Source organism: Silene latifolia, chromosome X, assembly GCF_048544455.1.
Source record: "Silene latifolia isolate original U9 population chromosome X, ASM4854445v1, whole genome shotgun sequence".
Classification (NCBI taxonomy): domain Eukaryota; kingdom Viridiplantae; phylum Streptophyta; class Magnoliopsida; order Caryophyllales; family Caryophyllaceae; genus Silene; species Silene latifolia.
The window spans coordinates 70,575,770-70,596,397 of NC_133537.1; the positions used below are offsets into that span (position 1 = coordinate 70,575,770).

Sequence of the window (20,628 nt, forward strand, 5' to 3'; positions counted from 1 at the left end):
TCTAAAGCTCTCAACATCTCTTCCACAAAGGACCACTCTATAGAATCATATGCTTTCTGCATATCCAATTTCATCATCATTCTAGGGGAACAAGACTTCCTTTTATACAGCCTTATGAGATCTTGGCAAATCAAAATGTTCCCAACAATATCCCTACCCCTAATGAAAGCACTTTGTGTAGGACTTACTAAATCAGGGAGGATTTTACTCAATCTGTTGCAAATTACCTTGGAAAGGCATTTATAAATGGTATTACAGCAGGCAATGGGCCTGAACTGCAATACATTATCAGGAATGTCCTTCTTAGGCACCAGGGTAATAAGAGTGTTATTGCACTGCTTGAGGAGCTGACCACTTCTAAAAACAGATTGGATAGCTTTAATCACATCCTTGCCCACAACATTCCAGCTGTCTTTGAAAAACTGGCTACTAAACCCATCTGGTCCAGGGGCCTTAGTACCAGGGATATCAAACATAGCAAGTCTGATTTCCTCAGCAGAGACAGGAGCCAGAAGAATATCCTTATGAGCCAAATTAAGACAGTTACCTTGCTGCACAATCTTCACTTTCACAGAAGAGACCTGTTTAGAAGTACCTAAGAGTGAGACATAATACTCCTCAAAAGCAGCTTTAATGTCCACACTCTTAGTACATAAACGCCCATGCATATCCTTGATCTGGTACACCCTATTTCTTCCCCTCCTTCTTTTGATGCTTGCATGAAAATAAGAAGTACTAGCATCCCCCTCATTCACCCAGGCAGCCTTGGCTTTTTGTTTGAGGAATTCCATTCTAGCCTTGGTTAAGAAAGCCACTTCTTATGCACACAATCTTTCAGCAGTACATAACTCATCATTCAAAGGGTCAGCTCTCAATTCTTTCTGAAAGTGATGAAGGGACAGTTCAGCAATCTTGGTTAAATTTTCAATATCACTAAACTGCTCAGTGTTCAACTTTCTAAGCCCTTGTTTCACCCCTTTCAATTTGGAGATCAATTGGTACATAGGATTACCCTTAGTTTCCATCCCCCAACTATTAATCACCACATCCTTAAACCCCTCAGCCATAGACCACATATTAAAGTACTTAAATGGAGCCTTCTTCCTGTCCACCACCACATACAAGTTGATTAAGCATGGGCAGTGATCAAAGAGGCCCTCAGGTAGGAAGGTAGCACAACTATCAGGGAAAGAATCAAGCCAGGAATCATTAATAAAGACACAATCAATCCTGCTGTAAATTTTATCCCCACTCTCATGTTTGTTGTTCCAGGTAAAAAAAGTGCCATCCCCCTTCATATCATACAAATTACAGTCAAACATAGCATTTACCATGGGCCTTATCTCAGCACTGGTAATACTAGCTCCTCCTATTCTTTCATCATTAGCCATAATGGCATTAAAATCTCCACAAACTAACCAAGGACCCTTAATCAGAGAAGCATAGGCCCTTAACTTACCCCAAAGACTATCCCTATCAGCAGCTTGATTGAAGCCATAGACCACAGTCATCCAGTAAGTACAACCTCTGCCTCTATCAGTGACCTCAACATGAATACTTTGAGCTGTAATATCTTTGACATCCACACAAAACATACTAGGCTCCCAGATCAACCAAATTCTCCCCCCTTTATGATGACTGGAATTAGTGCAAATTAACCAGTTCTCACAAAGATTATTGCTCACTTGAATCCTATTATTATTCTTTATCTTTGTTTCTAATAAACCAAATAAACCTACTTTATTCTGGTTGAGAAACCATTTTATTTCATGCTGTCATACCTCTGATGTTCCAGAAACCTAGGCTACCCATTATCAGGTAATGGCTTACTAGACTCCCCTTTTTCAAACAAAACCTTTTCCATCAACCCAACCTTAGATTTTTGTAAAGATAAGGTTAGGGAATCCATAAAAGAAAGCCCCCCTGGAGTAAACAATCTGCGTTCCCCATTATCCCCTCTCATCATTCTGGTTAGGAATCTCCTTGGGGCAGACAGTTCAACCATAGGAACAGAATCAGGAACAATTGAAGCCCTTCTAGCCACAGCAGGGGTTTGAACCCTCTGTGGTGGTGAAGGCACCTTAGCAGGTTGAGTAACAACATTTTTTGGTCGTGCAAGCACCTGAGGAGGCACAGGTTTAGGCTGCTGAGGTCTCTGAACAGGTTTCCAGACTTTTTTAACCGTAGCAGTGCTCCCTTTCCTGCAAACATCCTCAGTATGTCCCATCCCGTGACAACTCTTACAAGTGGTAGGCAACCAATCATAAACCACACGAACCTTTTGAATGTTATCATTCTCATCAATGAATTGCAACTCTGTAGGAAACTTTTGCCCAATTGTGACTTCAACCATTATCCTCGCATAACCTAGAAACGCTTTGTTGGCAGTAGCTTCATCACATCTGATGAAACTGCCTACGTCTCCACAAATTTTCTTCAAACAATTAGCACCCCAAAATTTGATATCCAAGCTATAGATTTTCATCCAGAGGGGGATCCTTGACACATCGTGTTTCAATAACTCAGAATCAGGTTTCCATTCATTAATTATAACTGGCTTATTATCAAATAGGAGATGCCCATTTTTTAAGACCATTTGTTGATGTTCCTTACTCTTAAAGCGCACTAGAAAGATACCATTAGGAAGAAACGACACCATATTTACCCCATATGCCTGCCAAACCCTCTTCACAAACCTAGTAATTACATTACTAGGAGGATTTTCTCCCAGAACATAGCAATACAGACGTAGACCAAAAAGAAATCTCACTAACAACATCCTCTTTGGTTAATCGGAGCAATGCTTGCGGTTGATCTTCCTCAGGTTCCTCAGTTTCAGGGACGTCGATGTCGTACTCCTCATTCTCAACAATTACATCCAAATCATTCTCGAAATCCTGTGACGAAAATTTTATATGACGAGCCGCAGATTTGCCCTTACCTTTATTAGAAGAAGACGATGAATCATTTTTTTTTGATTTTTCTCCAGTATTAAGAATAGGATTTTTATTGGTTTTACGAGATCACGCCATTGCTGCTAATCAGTAAACCCTAGATTATAGAGGAATTTCTCTCTCTACTTTCTCTCTCATCCTATTATACTGAGAATGCATGCTTAACAAAGAGTTTTGTGAAGAAAAGAATAAGAACTTATGATTTACCTTCTATAATGATCTCCTTATATAGGAAAAACAAGGAGAGAGTTCCAATGGTTTTAGGAAAGTCTTGCTTGCCATCCAAGCAACTCGGCCGAAGCCTCGGGCCTCGGGCCCCTGGGTTTCCTTGCCACCCTTTATCGCTTGTTGCACCAAAGTTCGTTGTCACAGGCTTTACTTATGTTTCGCGGGCCAGAATGACCAATCTACATTTTTTATCCCCAGTAAGTCCATGCTTGAATTAAAAAACCCGTACGCACTTACATATTTTTTTTATGTTTTACGGGTTATATCTTGCCCATGTCATTTATGGGTCAATTCCCGAGTCAGAAACTCGAAACATGTCTACTTATCGTTTTTCCTATGAAATTTCGAAAATTCAAATGTCCGGGGCGAAGCCCATTTTCAAAATGAAACTTTAGCTCTGGGCGAGGCCCATATTCAAAATGAAGCGATCCCGGGCGAACCCCATTTTCAAACTGAAATTAAGCTCCGGGCGAAGCCCATATTCAAAATGAAATGATTCCGGGTGAAGCCCATTTTTTTCAATTCCGTGTGAAGCCCATCGGGTCAGAAACTGACACGGTTGTCGCAACCCTATCAAAAATAAAACCAACCGGTCTCTATAAAATGTAGTAGAGGCAGTCGGGTATCGAATCCACAGGGAGATGGGAAATTGTATGCTAAACTAAGTTCGTCTGAGTAACTGTTTCTTGGGGGTTTGATTATTTATTCTAAACTACGGAGATGTAAAGGAAAGAGAAAGAGCAAAGAGAAATAAAGCAAAACTTCAACGAGATTAAATAGAGAGAAACAACTAGGATAGTCGGTTCACCATGGTTTTCTAGGAGTCTAATCTAGGTTCATAGGTCAGCACAAATTCGGTCTTAAGGGTAATGAAAACGTCCTCTCGGTCCACTATTCGCCTTAAGACATTTCTAACTTAGCTTTCACCCTCATTAGAATGCCCTAGTGTTCATTGCAAGTCTTACCTCTTCCAATCTCTCGATCTAGGTCAAGGTGTACTGAATCAATTAGTTAGATGCATCGACTCAAGCAACTAATCGCTATTAAATGCAATGATTAACAACACAAACCTAATTTGTATCAAGCCCTAATCACCTACTCATAATTTACCTAATCACCATGGCTCCCCTATGTCCTAACATGCATAGAAGATTATCTATGCATAATTAATGTTGAAGGAGTAATAACAATAACCATAACAATAAAATCTAACATGATGAATTAATTGTTAACAAACACAAGAGAAAGAGTAAAGGAGAAAAGAAGAGTAGAACAAGAAATAAATATTGCAATAATAATTAATAAAGGAACTAAGGATCAGAAGTACCGATTACAACGGAGAGTTGGGAACCATAGAGAATATTTAGGTTTCAAGAGTCAAGTTCTAAGAAAGGAGATGAGAGAGAGGGAAGAAGAAGTGTCGTTGTTCCCCTCCTCTTCCTTATTTTGTCTAAGTTTCAAATTAAAATATCCAAAAGATGCTAAAAAAATTGCGTAAAAGATTAAACCCCTCGTTGAGCAGAATGAAACTACTCGATCGAGGACAATGGATGGCAAACATCTTGATCGAGTACAACGAACACTCGACCGACGAATATAGAAAACACTCCTCTCGATCGAGCACAATAAAGCACTCGATCGAAGGTCTTCAATAGGATAGTTACTCGATCAAACGGTTTAAACAACCAATCCCAGTCAATTTAATGCAACAACTAACAAAGTGGCGAAAGGCAAGTGCAAACGAGTTAAATCAATGCTTTAAACTATTTAACCGTCGACCTTAAAAGACTCAAACATATCGGACTCTCACGGGTCGCTCATCACACAAATTAAACACAGGGTGAGTGTAATTGTATGAGATAGAAAGAAATAGAGACGCTAACCTAACTCGACCTATAAGAACATGCATGCAGCTAACATGAAACCGATTTCCACCGACCGTACATATGCATTCCAACCAATCAGGACCAAGACACACGCCGAGGACTTACATATAATGTGAGGTGAGACAATTGGGTAAGAAGGGGCAAAATAGATTTGGATAAGTGGAGGTAAGCCAAGCTAGTACAACCAAAACCAAATAATCAACACATTCCACTTCACTACTCAATACGAAACGCAAAATCGTGCCATTATGGAAAATCATCACTCACATCAACAAAAGACTCCCCATAAGAAGTAATGATAAGCATGGGAATATCATTCAACGATCTTTTTCCATACGATTTTTCTTTTTCTTTCTTTTTCATTCTTTCAAATTTCTCTCTTTTTTTTTCGTTTCTTTCTCATTTCACTTTTCTTCTTTTTGATTCACTACCAACTTCAAATATTTCGAGGCAAACCAAATCTGACATGGATAATAGCATGCCCACAACAACCACGCAACTAACTTGACAGGGCAGGCTAAATTTGGATGTAGTTAGGAGTCAAAAGGCAAATTTGGTTAATGTGAAGTTAATGGGTAGTAATGAAAGAAGGATTGTAAGTTACCTCTCCACGTGTGTCACCACCGCAAGCCGAATGCATACAGGTACCTAGAAAAGAATGCCATGCACGTACAAATTGATGTTACATGTCATATAGAGAGTACTACTCACATCCTAAATGAAACCGGTCATGAATGTCACCAATTTAACAAGCTCTAAATCTTAGAATGTATATGTAGCTTGCCAATAAGAGAGTCAAGTCTATTCGTTCAGATAAGTTTAAACCAAAAACTCGTAGATTATGCACATTACCATGCCAACAAAAATGTTAAGAATATGCAAGGCAAGGGTAAAAGACTCAAAGTAGTATAAAAGTTCCATCATTCCGACTCAACCTAAATGCAAAAGTGAACGTGAAACTTTTCAAATTTTCAAATTTTTGTAGTTAAAACAAACAATGCATGCGAAAATAAACGTGCAAACTGAAATGCAATAAAAACAATATGCAGACATAGATATGGATGCATACCTCCCAAAACCAAACCGTACAATACCCTCATTGTACAAAAAATAGGGAAAGGAAGTGCAAACTGAAGAGAAAAGAAGAGGGAGCCTCGGAAAACTTACAAGATAGCGTGAACTAACGACCTCCCCAAACTAGCCAGCAACATGGGAGGTCGTAAACAGCCCCGTAATAACTTCACAGAACACGAGGCAAAGCAGCAGAACTCGATCGAGGTATAAAGCATTCGATCGAGTGGATTGGGCTTGAAAAAGTGCTCGATCGAAGAAGTGAGGCTCTCGATCGAGATGTCCTCTTTTTGCTAGTACTCGATCGAAGAAGGGAGGTGTTTAATCGAGAAGAGTTGGCAGCAAAAGTGTTCGATCGAGAGCACAGAGTACTCGATCGAACAATCTTCATGAGAGTCCTGCAAAAACGCAGCAAACGTTCTACGGGACTAACAAAATAGCTCAAATGTTCAGCCTATTATTTGCAAAAACTAGCATCTAAAGCACACAAAAGACGAAATAAATGTTTTAACATAAGTACAACAAATTACAAGCCGGGTTACCTCCCGGATAGCGCAGGTTTAAGAGGTCTCGCACGACCTTTTGACTTCAATTATCTAGCTCATCTGGATTGTCGAAGTAGAAAACTTCGACCTTGCCAACCATGCCATTTGCATCATAGTAATGCTTCACATATTGGCCATTCACTTTAAATTTGTCGCCCTCAGAATTCTCTAATTCAACGGACCCAAATTTGGTGACAGCAGTCACTGTATTAGGGCCACTCCACCTGGACATCAGCTTACCAGGGAACAAGCGCAGTTGGGCATTAAACAACAACACCTTCTGCCCGACTTGGAATTCACGAGGTATAATCCATTTGTCGTGCCATCTCTTCGTTTTCTTTTTGTAAATGCGTGAGCTATCATAGGCATTTAGCCTAAACTCTTCCAGCTCATCTAGTTGCAACAAACGATTCTCACCACACAACTTAAGATTATAATTTAATTCACGAATGGCCCACCAAGCCTTACACTCTAGATCAACAGGTAAATGACAAGACTTCCCATAAACCAGATGATATGGTGATGCACCAATCGGTGTTTTAACGGCAGTCCGATATGCCCATAATGTGTCATCTAATTTAAGACTCCAATCCTTCCGTGATTTAGAGACAACTTTAGCTTAAATCTCTTTTATTTCCCTATTAGAGACCTCAACCTGCCCACTAGTTTGGGGATGATACCCCAAACCGCGCCGATGTTGGACACCGACTTTTGACAATATAGCTGTAAGTTTCTTTTCTTTAAAATGCATTCCCCCATCACTAATGACGACTCTAGGGACACCAAATCGGGAAAAAATAATCTTTTTAAATATCTTAATCACGGTCTTGGCATCACAGTTAGGTGAAGTAATGGCTTCCACCCATTTAGACACATAATCCACAGCTACCAATATATACCTGTTACCTTTACTAGACGGGAATGGTCCTTGCAAATCAATGCCCCAGACATCAAAAACCTCGACCTCTAGAATGCCAGTTTGAGACATCTCATGTCTCTTAGAAATATTCCCAGAACGCTGGCAAGCATCACAAGCTGAAACAAACACTTTAGCATCCGCAAATAAAGTAGGCCAGAAAAAACCATATTGAAGTACCTTAGCCACGGTTCGCGACGGAATGTGGTGACCGCCATAAGAGGAAGAATAACAGCCTTATAGTATTGCTTTGGTCTCCCACTGCGGAATACACCGTCTATAGAGACCGTCTGCAGACTCCTTAAATAAATAAGGATCATCCCAAAAATATCACTTTGCGTCATGAAAAAATCGCTTCCTCTGTTGATAAGACAGGTCGGGTGGCAGCTCGCCAGTGACAATATAGTTAGCCAAATCTGCATACCATAGATCATGGTTAGTATTAGTAAAAACTGCAAATAAGGAGTCATCAGGAAAAGAATCATTAATAGTTAAAGGATCCACTTCCTCCTGCTGCGGTAATCGCGACAGGTGATCAGCTACTACATTCTCTGCGCCCGTCTTATCTTTAATAGTCAGATCAAATTCCCGGAGAAGGATTATGCATCTCAGCAAACGTGGCTTAGCTTCCTTCTTAGCAAGACGGTGTCTCAGTGCTGCATGGTCAGTAAAAACAGTAACTTCTGACCCTATCAAATAAGAGCGAAACTTCTCCAGCGCATAAACCACAGCTATTAGCTCATTCTCAATAGTAGTATACTTCACATGATCCTCATCCAAAGTTCGGCTTGCATAGTAAATCGCGTTCAAAGCTTTGTCTTTTCGCTGGCCTAACACCGCTCCTAGTGCATAATCACTAGCATCACACATAATTTCAAATGGCAGCACCCAGTTGGGAGGCTGGATAATCGGTGCTGAAATCAAGGTCTGCTTCAACCTGTTACAAGTAGAAAGACACTCATCAGTAAAAACAAAGGGGGCATCCTTAAGTAACAACTGTGTAAGTGGTTTAGCAATTTTTGAAAAATCCTTAATGAACCTACGATAAAAGCAAGAATGACCAAGGAAACTCCTCATTCCTTTAACATTAACAGGAGGAGGCAATTACTGAATCACTTGTACCTTTGCCTTATCCACCTCAATGCCCCTATCAGAAACTAATTGCCCTAAGACAACTCCCTCGTTGACCATAAAGTGGCACTTCTCCCTGTTAAGCTCAAGATTAACCTTAATGCAGCACTGCAACACTTTATCAAGGTTAGACAAACAGTTATCAAAATCACTTCCATATACACTAAAATCGTCCATAAAGACCTCCATAATAGACTCTATATACTAAAAAAATATCCCCATCATGCACCTTTGAAAGGTGGCAGGGGCATTACATAAACCAAAAGGCATTCTACGATAAGCAAAAACACCTTGAGGACAAGTGAAAATAGTCTTTTATTGATCATCCGAATGAATAGGGATCTGAAAGAACCCAGAGTACCCATCTAAATATCAGAAAAACTTGTGAGAGGCTAACCTTTCTACCATCTGATCAATGAAAAGAAGGGGAAAATGATCTTTCTTTGTGGCGACATTCAGTTGTCTATAGTCTATGCACATCCGCCAACCAGTCACAACTCTAGTAGATATCAATTCATTTTTATCATTCTTAACCATAGTAGTTCCTCCTTTCTGAAGAACCACCTGAATTGGACTCACTCATTTAGAATGACCAACAGAGTAGATAATACCTTGATGTGACCATAATTAGCGCACATTTAGTCCCCTAATTGAGCCTATTTTGCATACTATTATAGCATTTCACGGCCATTTTATCCGTCAAAACCTTCCTATTTGCTTTTCTATCGCATTTCATATGTTTTGTAGAAAAGGAGAGGATAAGGCGGAAATTCCCGTCTTTCATGCATATTTGGAAGCTACTTGACGATAATAGATGGACTAGTATGAAGAGGAAGCAAGGACTAAAGACCAATCTCGAAAGAATAAAACGGAAATGAGCAAAAAGGGGAAGAAACGAAGAAGAACCATTGCTGAAGAACAATCCGAGCGGATTGTCTAAAATCCGCCCGTCTCATCACCACAATCCGAGCGTCCTGTCTCTAATCCGCTCGGATTACACCACTAGAATCCGTCCGGATTCCCCTGAATCCGCTCGGATTCCCTTACCAGAATCCGGCCGTCCCGACTTCCATCCGCACGGATTGAAGCACAGCACGTTTTCATTCTTCTAGCAACGATAAGAGAAGCCCTTCTCTCGGACAATCCCGGAGTCTCCCTGCTCAAATCTCAAAAGTGTAATTACTAGTTTAACCCTTAGTTAACCCTAATGCATCCTCCCTAATTTCCACTATAAATACCCCATTTGTAAATAATCAAGGGGGGGCTCTTTTATGTTGTTTTTGGGTAGAAAATCCTTCTTTAGATTAGATTAGGAGTAGATTAGAATAGATTACTCTTTAATCTTTCCACAAATTACACATTAATCTCTCCTTAATTATTGTTCAAGTTTATCATTCAAGTTTATTATTGGGTAATTGAAGATTATTGGGTTATTATTGGGAGATTGACAACCTTCCATCAATCAATCAAGTTTCTTCTATTATTCTTTGCTTTATTATTTGGATCATCTAAAGTTGGTATAATTCTTTTACCCTTTTACTCTTTATTGTTCATTTCTTCATTCCATTATCATGTTTATACTTGTTATGATGATTGACACCATTAATGACATGTTTCCCATGATAATGAGTGAGTAGTTTCTTTAGCTAGGATTAATGGGTAATTAGGGGAAACCAACATGGGATTGATTCATGCTTAATCTAATATGTTCACATGATTAAATTGCTTGCTTGTTGTGATGTCAACTTTATGCACATGTTATGTTTGATGAAATGCTAAGCCTATGAATCCTTGCATTTTTACCATCTCTTATCTACTTAACTTGACTTGTAAGACATAAACCAACTCGAGTCTTGTTAGACCGTGCATAGAAGTTGATTAGGAGGAAAGTAAGTCGACTTGTAGGTGTTGTACAATCTAATCGATTCGGCTCCGGGACCCAACTCTTCCTAAGAACCGTAAGATATAACCCAACTCGGTTCCTCCACAACATTAATTGCTTGCAACTTTGTAAACATGTTTGTATGATCAACACCATGAATCCCCCATGACCCCATGATATCCTAGCACTTTTAATCATTTGTTTACATCCTTTCTTTATTGTTTGCTTTACTTTATTGTTTGCATTAGTCTAGACACAACTACAAACCCCAAATCAATCGTGACACTAGCATAATTTGAGATAGATAGACTTAGAACCCAAAGCACACCGTCCCATGGATCGACCTCGACTTACCACTAACTAGTTGTTTGTTGAGTATTACAAATGTGTTTGATTGAGAGCCACGACGACACTCCCCATCAAAATGGCGCCGTTGCCGGGGATGGTGCTATGTGATTAAGTTCTTACTTGTTTGTCTATTTTAATTGTGCTTTCACCTTGAGGAACTTGTTCCTCAAGGATTGTTCTTACCGTTTTTGTGTAGTTTCCGTGCTTGTAGTTGTTTCCTTGTCTTAGTTATGATGACTCAAGACATGTGTTGTGGAGTATGTGGTGGATCTTTTGAGTATGACTATGGGTATGGGGAGTTTGAGGAGCAAGTCAACACAAACCTACCTTATTATTTGTACAACGAAAATCCTAACCACTACCCCAATTTTTCTCACCAAAATTACCACACCCAATATCAACAACAACCACCCACCCAATACCCATTTCACAATGAACTTCAATTGCCAAAATACAACCACTTTCACACTTACCCACAACAAAGAGATGAACCCATTCAAAACATGATTCTCCAAATGATGGGAGATCAACAAAACCTCTTCAAACAAATGCTAGAGGAGAGCCAAAAAAGGGACAATGTCCTTCAAAGCATTGTTTCCCAAAGCGAGGAGTTGGAGATTCAAATTGACCAATTAAAAGAATTCCAAGCAATTACTCACAACCATTCTTTGGATATTGAGCATAAATGCGAGTTTGAAGTAGTAACCTTTGGCATGGAAGATGAGAAGTGGGAGGAGCCAAATTCCTTGAGCTCTTGTGACTATGAGAGTGTTGTGTTTGATGAGGAAGACATGAGGTTGAGCAAACCAAATGTTCTTAGCCTTTGTGAGTATGAGGGTGTGTCCTTTGATATGAACGTTGAGGTGTTGGAAAAAGAGCTAGACAAAGCCCCCATTCATGATTTACGAGAAGATGATAACAACGATGATGAACCTAGAGGGATTCACAATATCACCTTGCTTGAGGAGCCTATCCTTGAGACATTTGAGATACCTTATCATGAAGAAGAACGTCCTTCCTTTATCCTTCATGAAGACCACTTGGCACCTATCATGGAGCCAATGATCATTGAAGAGGATATGTTAGATCTTCTCCAAAAAGCCAAAGTGTCTTACAAGAGTTATTTGGTGAAAAAGCTCAAAGAGAAAATTGCTCGTGAGGCTACTTGTGAAGATTTGACACCCATAATCTCAACCCCTATGGTATCCGATCATCAAAGTCATGAAAACTCTCCTTCCACCTTGGGAGGATTGAAAAATCAAAATGCTATCATCACCAAAATTGAAGAAGAAGTTGGTAAGTGGAAGTCCCCGGATGAAAATGAACCACACTTCATGCTTAATCTTAACAAGAATCATGGATGTATTTACTTGAAGCATCGGGAAAGCTCTAGTGCCAAGGACAAGGTGAAAGAAAGGATGTATGACAAACTTCCTTGGCCAAATTTCATCTTCAAGTGGAGCAACCCATACTTATGCTTATTCGGAGCTTGTTCACAAGCTTTTGATCTTCTACTAAGAGCCTTGAGCTCTATGGATAAGAATTCCTTCAAATTGAACTAGTTTGGTGGAGTCCTACCTCAAACCACCGTTTGTAAGATATTTCTTGAACCCTTTATTTTGTATAATATTGTACATATTTTTGCATTTAAATCCTAACATGAGAAAGAAGAGAGAGAGAGTCATCTTACATGTTTCCTAAGCAAATTTCAGAAAAGGATAAGAAAAAAAAAAGAAAATCAGTGAAAAGGGGTTTATCATTTCACGAAAGAAGAAAGAAGGAGGAGAAAGAGGCAGAGACGCTCGGATCCAAGCAATTCCGCCCGTCCAGGGCCCACGGAAAAGAAAAAGCTGAAACTGTGGAAGAATCCGAGCGGATTCAAGGGAATCCGTCCGTCCCACCAAATCCGTCCGTCTTCTCCACGGGACGCCCGTCCCGTATGGCGTCCAACAGCAAGATTTTAATCTACGCCAAAATCCGTGCGGATTAGAAGGAATCCGTCCGTCCTGATAAAGACGTCCGTCCCATGGGAAATCCGCCCGTCTTGTGCCTGCTTCTCAACCAACAGATTTCTCTGTTCTAGAATCCGTGCGGATTCTACAGAAGACGCCCGTCTTGCCCATCGAGAATCCGTCCGTCCCGTCTGAGATCCGCTCGGATTGTACTGTTCACGCGAAAAAAAATCGGGTCAAGTCCAACCCTATCCGTTCGGATTCCCTTCTTTTTCTATATAAACACCCCCCTTCTCCCTCATTTCCTCATCCTACCAAACCCTAAACACTCTCTTCAATCCTCAAAATCCCCTTCATATCCTCAAAAACACCCACATCACCCCCATCACCAACATGAGTTCCAAGGGAAAGGCCAAGAAATTGTTTGATTCGATCGGAAAGAAGCGCAAGGGGTCATCCTCTTCAACACCACGAAATGTGATAATGAGGGGAGGTATTGAACAACTCAACAACTTCCAAGAAGTGATCTTCATATCCGACGACCAACGCGAAAATTTCGTCGAGCTTCTAGGTAAGAAATACGAACCTACTCAATTTGTTGACACTAGGGTGTTGGAAATCCTTAAGATAAGGTACCCTACCGAGGCATTCTTCAATGGCCTTGGCATTGGGGACCTTTTCCATGCTCATGAAGAGACTTACCTTAGTCTCACCCTTGAGTTCTTGAGTAGCCTTCGCATTGTGGCGGATGCCCGCAACAATCTAGGCATGGAGTTTAGGTTATGCAACCGAGACCATGTTCTTTCTCTTGAGGAATTTGCCTATGTTTTCGGTCTCCAAATACCCACCGCCTATACCGACAAGCCCGATAATTTTAGTGTGGATTTTCTTTGGAAAGCTATCTCCGGGAAGAACTTTACCCATATAAAGCGTTGCTATACATTTGCTATTCAACACCCGGTGATTCGATTCACCGAACGCTTTGTAGCCGGATGCATCAATGGGAGGTACGAGCAAGATCGGTGTACTATCATCGACTTAACTTTTCTTGAGTCTCATTTGAATGTTCAAGCGGTGAGGCGTTATAACTTCAATACGCCACTTGAGATACTCAATAGGTTCAATGACTTTGCTCAAGGGACATCTCAACTTAAAACCTTCGTGATGGGAGGTCTAATCACAATGTTGGCTAAACACCTTTGCCCCGGGTTCAATGCCCGAGGAACCTATATTCCTCTTGAAGGGAGGACTTTGATTGATGAGCACACCATTTTCTATAGTCACCGGTGGTGTAACTACACTGACGATGGGAGTGTGGAATGGTACACCAAGGGTTGCACTTCGATGATCCTTGAAGGATGGAAGATACCGGGCATCGAACCACGATTGAGTCCATACTCTCCTCCACCAAGCTACCTCCTTGATATCCAAATTCTTGATAATCCCCCTCAAAGGGAAGAGCCACGCCGTCAACCACCTCGTGGAGGGCCGGGGATACAAATGCGCCCACCTTCCTATGTCCCTATCCCACCTTACCCTATTCAACATACCCCTTACCAACCGGCAATCCCCAACACCCCGGGTATTAATGATTTGATGGCACTCATGAATAGAGTGGACCTTGGGGTGCACAAAGGGAGGGAAGACAACTACCTAGCCCTCTACCCCCAATATTATAACATGGCTCAACAAGGGTATATTGACCCCAATGGTCCTAAACCCTCTTGGGCGCAACCGGAGCTCTTGTTCCCAAATCATGGGGACCAAGCTTGGGGTCGCGGCGATGGAGGGCATTCTAGCCAAGGTGGAGGGTACTCGGGTCAAGAAGGAGCTTTTGACCAAGGAGGATATTGGGGCCAAGCACCCGGACATGATCAAGCCGGAAGCTCTCATGGTTATGGCTATGACTATGATGAGGATGAAGAGTGAAAGAGGCCTACTTCACCACTTCCACTTGTATGATACCCATCTCCCCTTCTCTCTCTTTTATTTACATTGCATTTAGTGTAGCTTTTGCATGCCTTTGTATTAAATATTGCATTTACATTAGTTAGTTCATATAGTATAGTTTGCATTGTATTTATCCCACATGATTCATATAGATAGTTGCATATAGACTAGAATTCATGCATAGTCACTAATGACCAATCCTATTCATTTCTACACTAGAAATAGTGTTTAAATCGGTTTGGGGAGGTTTGATCATAAGTGACCATAGTTTAAATCATGCATCATATAGTATAGTTTAGATTGCATTCATTTGTTATATATGTCATATAGAATTGCATTTAGTTAGAGCATGCATTCATTCATACCATATCATTGCATTTGTACTTCAATTTCTATAAAATCAAAAATTCAAAAACATGTTTTCCTTTTTATCCCTACTCCTACATGTACATTGAGGACAATGTCCAAAATAAAGTGGGGGATGAGAATTTATATTCCAAAATACATAAAAATTGAAAATTTTCGAAAAATCACAAAAATATGTCTTCTAATTTCATAAAAACAAAAACCATAAAAATTTGAAAAATTTAAAAATCCAAAAACAAGTTCATTTCCTGTGCATTTTGATGGGGAGTGTCGTCGTGGCTCTCAATCAAACACATTTGTAATACTCAACAAACAACTAGTTAGTGGTAAGTCGAGATCGATCCATGGGACGGTGTGCTTTGGGTTCTAAGTCTATCTATCTCAAATTATGCTAGTGTCACGATTGATTTGGGGTTTGTAGTTGTGTCTAGACTAATGCAAACAATAAAGTAAAGCAAACAATAAAGAAAGGATGTAAACAAATGATTAAAAGTGCTAGGATATCATGGGGTCATGGGGGATTCATGGTGTTGATCATACAAACATGTTTACAAAGTTGCAAGCAATTAATGTTGTGGAGGAACCGAGTTGGGTTATATCTTACGGTTCTTAGGAAGAGTTGGGTCCCGGAGCCGAATCGATTAGATTGTACAACACCTACAAGTCGACTTACTTTCCTCCTAATCAACTTCTATGCACGGTCTAACAAGACTCGAGTTGGTTTATGTCTTACAAGTCAAGTTAAGTAGATAAGAGATGGTAAAAATGCAAGGATTCATAGGCTTAGCATTTCATCAAACATAACATGTGCATAAAGTTGACATCACAACAAGCAAGCAATTTAATCATGTGAACATATTAGATTAAGCATGAATCAATCCCATGTTGGTTTCCCCTAATTACCCATTAATCCTAGCTAAAGAAACTACTCACTCATTATCATGGGAAACATGTCATTAATGGTGTCAATCATCATAACAAGTATAAACATGATAATGGAATGAAGAAATGAACAATAAAGAGTAAAAGGGTAAAAGAATTATACCAACTTTAGATGATCCAAATAATAAAGCAAAGAATAATAGAAGAAACTTGATTGATTGATGGAAGGTTGTCAATCTCCCAATAATAACCCAATAATCTTCAATTACCCAATAATAAACTTGAATGATAAACTTGAACAATAATTAAGGAGAGATTAATGTGTAATTGGTGGAAAGATTAAAGAGTAATCTATTCTAATCTACTCCTAATCTAATCTAAAGAAGGATTTTCTACCCAAAAACAACATAAAAGAGCCCCCCCTTGATTATTTACAAATGGGGTATTTATAGTGGAAATTAGGGAGGATGCATTAGGGTTAACTAAGGGTTAAACTAGTAATTACACTTTTGAGATTTGAGCAGGGAGACTCCGGGATTGTCCGAGAGAAGGGCTTCTCTTATCGTTGCTAGAAGAATGAAAACGTGCCGTGCTTCAATCCGTGCGGATGGAAGTCGGGACGGCCGGATTCTGGTAAGGGAATCCGAGCGGATTCAGGGGAATCCGGACGGATTCTAGTGGTGTAATCCGAGCGGATTAGAGACAGGACGCTCGGATTGTGGTGATGAGACGGGCGGATTTTAGACAATCCGCTCGGATTGTTCTTCAGCAATGGTTCTTCTTCGTTTCTTCCCCTTTTTGCTCATTTCCGTTTTATTCTTTCGAGATTGGTCTTTAGTCCTTGCTTCCTCTTCATACTAGTCCATCTATTATCGTCAAGTAGCTTCCAAATATGCATGAAAGACGGGAATTTCCGCCTTATCCTCTCCTTTTCTACAAAACATATGAAATGCGATAGAAAAGCAAATAGGAAGGTTTTGACGGATAAAATGGCCGTGAAATGCTATAATAGTATGCAAAATAGGCTCAATTAGGGGACTAAATGTGCGCTAATTATGGTCACATCATACCTGCCTCAAGTAGCTTCATTACCTCAGCGATCACAACATCCTACATCTTCTGATTCAATATATGCTGACCCTGTCTACAAGGTTTGTGATCTTCCTTTAGCTTAATCATGTGCATACAAATATCGGGACTAATGCCCTTAATTCATCCAATGAATAACCCGTGGCTTTCCTGTTTTTCTTAAGAACAGCTAATAAAGCAGTCAGCTGCTTATCATCAAATTTGGCACTAACAATGACTGGATACTGCTTAGTTTCATCTAGGAAAGCATATTTAAGATGAGAAGGAGGAGGCTTACGCTCAGGTACCTTTACCTCTCATAGCGCAAAGAGTATTTACCAATTGTTCTACCCTCTCTCCTTCAGCGTCGGTGAGTTCACGCTCATCTATTACAGCTTCAACCAGATCCAAAACAACGTCATTGTTCCCTGGGTTATCTGCACACTCATCTAACAACATCAAAGCTTCTAGCGGATCCTTAATCAAGGAATCCGACCAGAACTCATAAACAGACTCGTCAACGATATCAACTGAATAACAAGTATCCTCTATCATTGGTCTAGCTAGTGTACCAGGCAAACTGAAAGTGATGGTGTCATCCCCCACTACAGGACTCAAAGGCCCCTCTTTGACATCAATAATGGCCCAACTGTACATAAGAATGGTCTTCCTAGTATAATTGGGGTCCAGGTATCCTCAGCTATGTCTAAGACGATGAAATTTACCGGTATAAAGAACTTACCTACTTTGACAGGCACGTCTTCTAGGATACCTAGGGGTCGTCTAACCGATCTATCAGCCATCTGGAGGGTGATATTAGTCATTTTAAGATGACCCATATTAAGTTTCTTGCAAACAGAGTAGGGCATGATGCTGACAATGGCTCCTAAGTCACATAGAGCCTTATCTATCACTTCATTTCCTATGGTACAGGTAATAGAGAAACTACCCGGGTCTTTCATTTTAGGTGGAGCTTTAATGAGAATTAAGTTACTAGACTCTTCCATAAATGCAACAGTCGCAAACTCGCTCAGCTCTTTCTTACGCGTTAAAATATCTTTCATAAATTTTCCATAAGAAGGTACTTGAGTAATTAGCTCGGTAAAAGGAACGGTCACCTGAAGATTCTTGACCACATCCACGAATTTACCGTACTATCGCTCGCCCTTGGCATCTTTCAGACGTCCCGGATAAGGAATTCTGGTAACAGTAAGTGGGTCTGCGACTTTCTCTTTACCTTTGTCTAAACGTGGCATCCACGCAGTAGGGGAAGATGACACAACAGCGTGTTTAGACTTCGAAACAGCGTCTCCACTACTACATGTAATCGATCGAGCACAATTTTCACTCTATCGAGAGCTTTGTTCACGGGAATTACTCGATCGAGGAATACAAACCTCTCGATCGAGTTCTTCAATTTGGGCACTCCTCGATCGAGAACTTAGATCACCCGATCGAGGACTTTGAGAGGGAGAACCACTCGATCGAGCACCAGATTCACCCGATCCAGTATTTGGTTGATGTTCAGCAGCGACGTCGTCAATTTGTTCTTCCAAAACAGTCTACGGAATTTCATCAACAAGTATATTAGCATTTTTCGGCATTTTTGGTCCATCATAAGTAAGACCACTTCGGAGATTTATTGCATTAATCAGGTCACAAGGAGGTAAATGACTTGCTTGGTTCACTTAGTCAGTTGCAAGTTGTGCAACTTGATCCTGCAACTTCTTCATAGAACCCTCATTTTCTTCTGCATTTTTCCGGACTTGAAGTGCCAAAGATAGGACCAAGGATTTCAGCTCTGATATTTCTATATTTGTAGAGGAAGGTTCATCTTGTTGCGGCATTGGATCAATAGGACTAGAAGTACTTGGTACGGCCATATCTTCATAAAATTGAGAGAATGAGACTCCTTGCTGGAATTGTTGATAAGCACGGACTCGCTCTGCCTTTGCCATACAAGTGATATGATCATGTCCTTCTGCACAACATCTACCACAAATTACTTTTTGCTCAATCATAGCATGGACCTGCTCATATTCACCTGTAATTTGTAAAATCTTCGGATTGACACACCTCTTATTGGGAACTTCCACCACAGCTACAAAAGATTCACCAGCTCCTTCATCCACTCCTTTACCTCCTCTGGGATTTCTATACTCAGCTACATTAATGGCCATATCTTCAATAAGATGCCATCCCTTATCATCTTCAACATTTTTCTAAAATCTCCCTTTGGCTGCATAATCCAATATGGCTCTTTGATCAGCATAAAACCCATTGTAAAATTGGGTACATAAGAACCACCGTTGGAAACCATGATGAGGTACAGAACGAACAAGCTTCTTGAACCTAGTCCAAGCTCCATTCAGATCTTCGGTAGGCAGTTGTGTGAATGTAGTGATTTGGCCTCTTAACGCATTAGTGCGCTGTGGTGGGAAATACTTTATGTAAAAGGCCAAGGCTAGGGAATTTCAGTCAGTAACACCGGCAGCTTCCCTATCCAAATCTCTCAACCATTCACGGGCGTTATCAGTCAAAGAAAAAGGAAAAAGAACTCCCTTGACCCTATCGTGTATCACCCCAATAACTAAAGGAATGGTGGAGCAATACTCAGTAAACAACTCCATATGCTTACACGGATCCTCACCAGCTCCTCCCTTGAAGAGATTCCTCTCAACCAATTGAATGTAGGCCGTATGAATTCCAAAGGTACCCGAGTCTGAAGTAGGAAGCAAGAAACCTTTGGGAAGATAATCTACCGTGGGTTCCGAGTGACTGGCGATGTTCAGCATCTTAGTAAGCGAAGTTGTAAGAACAACAGATATGACAGTGCCCTCTTCTAGGACAGATTGCCTACAATACAATTATAGAACTAGAGAAGAATATGATATCAGTCTCAAGGAATAAATTCCTTGAGACGAGAGATAAACTTAAAGTAAAGCAACAAAATTACGCCACCTCCCCGGCAACAACGCCAAAATTTGACACGGCTGTCGCAACCCTATGAAAAATAAAACCAACCGGTCTCTATAAAATGTAGTAGATGCAGTCGGGTATCGAATCCCCAGGGAGATGGGAAAATGTATGCTAAACTAAGTTCGTCTGAGTAACTGTTTCTTGGGGGTTTGATTGTTTATTCTAAACTACGGAGATGTAAAGGAAAGAGAAAGAGCAAAGAGAAACAAAGCAAAACTTCAACGAGATTAAATAGAGAGAAATAGCTAGGACAGTCGGTTCACCATGGTTTTATAGGAGACTAATCTAGGTTCATAGGTCAGCACAAATTCGGTCTGAAGGGTAATGAAAAGGTCCTCTCGGTCCGCTATTCGCCCTAAGACATTACTAACTTAGCTTTCACCCTCATTAGAATGCCCTAGTGTTCATTGCAAGTATTACCTCTTCCAATCTCTTGATCTAGGTCAAGGTGTACTGAATCAATTAGTTAG

General features: G+C 40.4%; 1 protein-coding gene across 1 annotated transcript; it reads right to left on the minus strand.

Annotated features, from left to right (window-relative positions):
* Positions 1-818: 818 nt before the first annotated feature.
* On the minus strand, positions 819-1,595 carry LOC141617593 (uncharacterized). The gene has a single exon (XM_074434776.1). The coding sequence runs from the start codon at positions 1,593-1,595 to the stop codon at positions 819-821; it is 777 nt and encodes a 258-aa protein (XP_074290877.1).
* Positions 1,596-20,628: the final 19,033 nt, after the last annotated feature.